Below are 6,294 nucleotides of genomic sequence, written 5' to 3'. Positions count from 1 at the left end.
TAATAATAATTTATTTGCCAGAGTGAAATGTACAACTAAATTAATAGTATGCAAATGTCATTTCCTTAATCTAAAAGGTGGAGAAAAGAAGTAGAAGTAGTACCGTTACTAAATGTCACACAATAATGAAAATCATAGAACTGTCAGAAATAAAAATCCTTACATCAACAATAATTGAATAAAAAGCCATTCATTTAGTTTTCATTTTAAAAGGAAATAAGCTCAGTTTCTAAATCCTTTGGCAAGTTTTATAGATTTTAATAGCCATAGATAAGGACTTTTAAGAAACGTTGTGCTGCTACATTTGGGTATGATTAATTTATTGGGATAACGTTGTGATCTTTTTGCAACATTGTTATCCCTGTCTTGCACAAAATATTTTGGATGCTTGTTAACAAAGATGCACTTGTCTCTAATGTACATACAAGGCAGCGTAATTAATTTCAGGTTTTGGAATAAGGGTTTGCAAATTAACATATTGTAATCTGTGAAAGGCATATTCACAGATCACGGTATTTGAATTAAAAATTAGCGGGAGGTATTCCCGTTAAACTTTATATATCAGTGAGAGACATTTTCACAGATCTTGGTATATCAACTGCAAGTTAGCGGGATACATACCCGTTAACTAGAATATTATAAGATTAAGTGCCATTTAATCTGTGAAAAACATATTCACAGATCATGGTAGGTATATAAACTACAAGTTAGCGGGAAGCATACCCATTAACTAGAATATTATAAGATTACTGTCATTTAATCTGTGAAAGACATATTCACAGATCATGGTAGGTATATGAACTACAAGTTAAGCGGGAAACATACCCGTTAACTAGAATATTATAAGATTAAGTGCCATTTAATCTGTGAAAAACATATTCACAGATCATGGTAGGTATATAAACTACAAGTTAGCGGGAAGCATACCCATTAACTAGAATATTATAAGACTACTGTCATTTAATCTGTGAAAGACATATTCACAGATCATGGTAGGTATATGAACTACAAGTTAAGCGGGAAACATACCCATTAACTAGAATATTATACCATTACTATCTTGTAATCTGTGAAAGACTTATTCATAGATCATGGTATATGAACTACAAGTTAGCGGAAAAATGCGAGAAGTAATAAACATGATCAATGCTATTTTTTTTTTATTTCACTTATTAATTCATTTAATAAACAGTGATGAATAATAATAATTAACGACTAACGATTACGAATCATTATTATCAAATAAAATAGCCAATTGACTTGATTATAATTTTATGGTAAATACTCGGCAGGATAAAGCATGAAGCGAGTGTTTAGTCCGACCGAAGAGTCGCTTCGGCCACGGGCACGTGAATTTTTTTTTTTTTAATGTAATGCATGTTTTGGTCCGGCCGAAGAGTAGTTAGCTCGACCGAAGAGTCGCCTCGGCCACGAGCACGTGGTTTTCAAATCAAATCAAATCAAATCAAAATTGTTTTATTTCTGAATAAATTTAAAATAAATGTTTTCAGAAAGTCCTACATGATGCCTACCACCGGTTCGGGAACTAACCCGGCGAGAAGAACCGGCGTAAGAAACTCGCACGGGGCCCACTTTTTTACCAAAAAAAGTGAGAAAAAAATTAATCTTTTAAAATAAAGTTTACAATTTTGTAACTAAATATTATATACAATATCCACATACATAATTGTAAGTCCTATAATAATGAAGAAGTAGCCTTGCAAGAAGCCATCCTACTCCCAAGGTGTGCCATCGTTTATGAAATCATTGACCTTATAATAGGCTTTGGCACACAAACGTTCTTTAACTACTTTTTTAAATATATTAATGGAAAGATTTTGAACGTTTTCTGGGATTTTGTTGTAAAGGCGTATACATTGACCTTTAAAAGATTTACTGACTTTACTAAGTCTGATCACCGGCATATCTAGCTTGTGCTTATTTCTAGTATTCCTAGAGTGAATGTCACTTTTAACTTTAAATTTACTTATATTTTTTCTAACATATATTACATTATCCAAAATGTATTGAGAAGCAACAGTTAGAATACCAATTTCTTTAAATTTATCTCTCAGAGATTCTAAAGCAGACATTTTATAAATAGAACGTATGGCTCGCTTCTGCAGCACAAATATTGTATTAATGTCGGCAGCGTTTCCCCATAAAAGGATTCCATATGACATCCTACTATGAAAATAACTAAAATATACTAATCGTGCCGTATCTTCGTCAGAAATTTCCCTAATTTTTCTGAGGCCTCGGTCTCGAATTTTGCGGGAAGCGGGGCGGCGGCGGCGGCGGCGCGGGAGAGGGGCGGGCAACGCATACCTGTTCTCGAAACCAGCGGGCAGATCGCGCGGCACTGTAGCGGTGTAGTGTTGTGTTTGTGGTTGTGTTGTCGACATTCGCTAACGAAATGTCTGAAAATCGGCGACAACATCTTTTTGATTCAAATGTATTCCTAATGCTCGATTTATTGTGGGCAAAAGAAGAAGTGGATCCCTACTATAGGGCAAGAAAAATAAATGGCGAGTTTTATCGAAATTATGAAGAACAGAGACAAAATCCCGATAAATTCTACGACTACACCAGAATGAGTGTAGAAACTTTTGACTATATTCTAGAAACTATCAAGAGTGATTTAGAGTCTGGAATTAATCCAAAAAGTTTTAGAGGTATATCTCCAGCAGAAAAATTATACATAACGCTTGGGTAAGTAAAACAACGAAATTGTAATTTGTAATTGTATTTATTGATTGTTTCAAAAAGGAAGTGTTGTACCTACTAATTTAGTAAATAGTTTGGCATCGGTATTAAGTTCCCAGATACAATAATTTTAATTAAATACCTACTACACACTAATCAGCCTTAATTATTTATCTTTGACGAAAAATATAATATAAAAACGTTTCGTATGAAATAAGTAACATAACAGTTTGTCATTTATTTTTAAAATCACAGTTTTCGTTTGTACGACGATTAATTATTTCTACAATCACAGTTTTCTCACTCATTTACAGTATTTTTATTACAAGGTCGATATACTTAGTGGTCAGTATAATAATTCCACGCTTATTCTAATCTTGAAACTAAATCTCCTTTCTAAAATTAAAGTTCTCATTTGTACGACGATTAGTTAACTATTTAAATCACAGTTTTGTTATTTATTGACAGTATTTTCATTATAAGATTGATATAACTCTATTGTTGAGTACTATACCCATACATATATGATTCATTAGAAGGGTACGTGCTTTCATTTACACTTAACTCATCTAGAAGAGCTTGATTAATTTTTTGTCTTACTCTAAACTTTTGAACGGGCGTGAATTTTTCCATTTGTGGAAGTAAACTCATAAAAAAGTAGTAGTCATCAGACTTATTCTCATTTCTGGAAGCCTCGTTTCTACTTTGATTTGATAAATCATTTTCCAGCAGTCTTATCCTTTTCCTTTCCAATTCTAAAAATTCAGTTCTTATGTCATTCGCTGTTCTCTTTTTTCTTGATCGTTGTGACGCAGAAGCTTCTCTTGGAGGCGTAGAAATTTCTTGCGATGATGTAGAAGCTTCTTGAGAAGAAACAGGAGCCTCTTGTGAGGATGTAGAAGGTTGTTGTGGATAAATAGAAGATTCTTCATTATGACCGGTTGTATCTTCTTGAGATTTTTCTCCAGATATGTCTTCTATCTCAAAAGAATCATTACTCATCTGATTACTTACTTCAGTACTGCTTAAATTACCCTCAGTAACATTTGGTACAACTTCATCTTGCAAAAACCTCAATTGAGAAAAATATTGCCAATTTGAGGGTTGATTAACATTTCCGGCATCTCCTGATCTAGGGGCAGGATTTTTTTTTAATTCCTTTCTATAGTGATCTTTTAAATTTTTCCATTTCTTCTTTAAATCGGTCACTGAAACAAAGAACGAACAGACTATTTATTACATACATAACTTTAACATATACATGCTTTAATTTTCAGGTTTTTGGCGAGTGGGCAGCCTTTCAAAAGACTGTCGTTGTCATTCAGAATGGGAAAAACAACGGTAGCCAACATAGTTTATGGCACTTGTAAAGCTATATGGAAAAATTTGGTACATTTACATATGCCAAAACCGACAGAAGAATTATTGAAAAATATAACGGAAAAATACTATGAAAAATGGCAATTTCCTAATTGCGTTGGTGCTATTGATGGCAAGCACTGTCGAATAAAAAATCCTAAGTTCGCTGGATCATCGCATTATAATTATAAACATTTCTTTTCGATGCACTTGCAAGCGGTCGCGGATGCTGACAAAAGATTCATTTGTATAGAAGTTGGAGGAAGAGGGAAACAAAGCGATGCAGGGACATTCCATTACTCTAATTTGAACCGTTTACTTCAGAGTAATAACTACAATATACCAGGACCACAATATCTACCCTCATCAGATATCGTTCTACCAATGGTTTTTATTGGAGATGAAGGATATCCACTCAAAACATATTTGATGCGACCTTATCCACAAAGCGTACTTAATGCACAAAATGAGTTATTTAATAAGCGATTATCGCGGGCTCGAAAGACTATTGAGTGTGCTTTCGGAATTTTAAGATCCAAGTGGCATATTTTCAGATCGCCCATAGAGACAAACAAATGTCATGCAAGATTACTCATCAAAACTTGCTGTTTGTTGCATAATATTATCCGAGATAAGGATGGTGATAATGACATTGCCTATATTACTGTCAATACGAATCAACAAACATTACAAACACGATTACAAACCAACGCCCGGACGTCTTATCAAGCACAATATATACGTGAAAAATTCAAAGAATATTTTGTAAATAATCCCATTAGCTACTAATTAATTTGTAAACCATAATAAACATTGTATATAACATAATAAATATTTTTTATATTCACCTACCTTCAATATTCAGTTCGTTTTTTATTTCTTCCCATAATTGATTAATTATTCTTCTATTTTTATGGTTCACATCTTTGCTGTTCCATATGGGTCTCCTCTCAAAGATTGCCGAAATAATTTGCTCTTGCACGTCCGAGGACATTTTGAAACGTCACAAAAAAAAGTACAACACTATACTACAATGCAGACGCGCAACGCGGGACGGTCACCGCTCGACTGGAGGGCACCGCTCGTCGCCCGCCCCCGCGCCGCTCCCGCGCCGCTGTTTTCGAGACCCGGTCCATTTGACGATACGCATAAGATCCTGCCGCTCCCGCGCCGCCGCCGCCGCCGCCCCGCTGCCCGCAAAATTCGAGACCGAGGCCTGACTGCATATGCTGCAGAACTGAGCCTACCTGCAAGATTAACAATGTGAGGACCCCACTGTAATTTACTATCAAGTGTAATACCTAAGAATACAGTGTTGTCTACCAAATTCATCTTCTCATCATTTAATACTACATTGGTTTGGACTTGCCTAACATTGGGCAAAGTAAACTTTATACATTTTGTTTTACTAGAATTTAAAAGTAAGTTATTAACATTAAACCAATGTACTATTTTTGAGAGAGCACTGTTTACCTCGTCGTAGTTCGACTGTTGTCGCTTCACTTTAAAAATAAGTGAAGTGTCATCAGCAAAAAGCACTATCTCATTATTATTATCCTTAACTAGATAAGGTAAGTCATTTATATAGATGAGAAAAAGAAATGGGCCTAATATAGATCCCTGTGGGACACCTAATTCTATTTTGGTTCCTTTGGACCTTTTACTATTAACCTCAACCCTTTGAGTCCTATTTTTAAGGTAAGAAGTCAAAAGGCTGAGAGCAGAGTCTTTAATTCCGTAGTGGCGCAATTTCCTGATCAATGTAGCATGCTCATTACAATCGAAGGCTTTGGAGAGATCGCAAAAAACACCTAAGGCATCCTGCGACTCCTCCCAAGCCTCAAAAATACTGCAAAGGAGTCCTATACCAGCATCCGTTGTGGATCGACCCTTAGTAAATCCGTATTGATTATCATGTAATAAATTATAAGAATTAAAATGTACTAGTAATTGTTTTAAAATAATTTTTTCAAATATTTTACTAAAGGTCGGTAGAATTGATATAGGACTGAAATTCGTGGGATCCGATTTAGTTCCGGCTTTGAATAAAGGAACAATCTTGCTATGCTTCATTAAGTCAGGAAAAACACCATTTTTTATACAGTCATTGAAAATCATTGCTAAATGAGGAGCTACGATGTCAATTATTGATTTAATAATTTTTGTGGACATGCCCCAGAGATCAGCAGTATTTTTGATACTCAACAATTTAAAGGTATCAATAATATC

At 34.7% G+C, this 6,294-nt stretch overlaps 1 protein-coding gene across 1 annotated transcript; it reads right to left on the bottom strand.

Annotated features, from left to right (window-relative positions):
- Positions 1 to 2,403: 2,403 nt before the first annotated feature.
- Positions 2,404 to 5,273, bottom strand: LOC121740606 (transcription factor Adf-1-like). Its single transcript, XM_042133337.1, has 2 exons — positions 4,918 to 5,273; positions 2,404 to 3,914 (listed from the first exon to the last, which is right to left on the bottom strand). The coding sequence occupies exons 1-2, from the start codon at positions 5,057 to 5,059 to the stop codon at positions 3,202 to 3,204; spliced, it is 855 nt and encodes a 284-aa protein (XP_041989271.1). The 5' UTR covers positions 5,060 to 5,273; the 3' UTR covers positions 2,404 to 3,201.
- Between the last annotated feature and the right edge of the window lie 1,021 nt (positions 5,274 to 6,294).

This window comes from Aricia agestis, chromosome 3, assembly GCF_905147365.1.
Source record: "Aricia agestis chromosome 3, ilAriAges1.1, whole genome shotgun sequence".
In the NCBI taxonomy this organism is placed as follows: domain Eukaryota; kingdom Metazoa; phylum Arthropoda; class Insecta; order Lepidoptera; family Lycaenidae; genus Aricia; species Aricia agestis.
Note: the sequence above shows the minus strand (reverse complement) of the source record. Positions and strands in the feature narration are given on the sequence as shown.

What these genes read in the sequence shown, in the direction of transcription:
- LOC121740606 (XM_042133337.1), bottom strand. Translation starts at nt 5,059, where the DNA reads ATGTCCTCGGACGTGCAAGAGCAAATTATTTCGGCAATCTTTGAGAGG. An exon ending in AAACGAACTGAATATTGAAG is followed by an intron (nt 3,915 to 4,917) that starts GTAGGTGAATAT and finishes TCTTTGTTTCAG; the next exon opens with TGACCGATTTAAAGAAGAAA.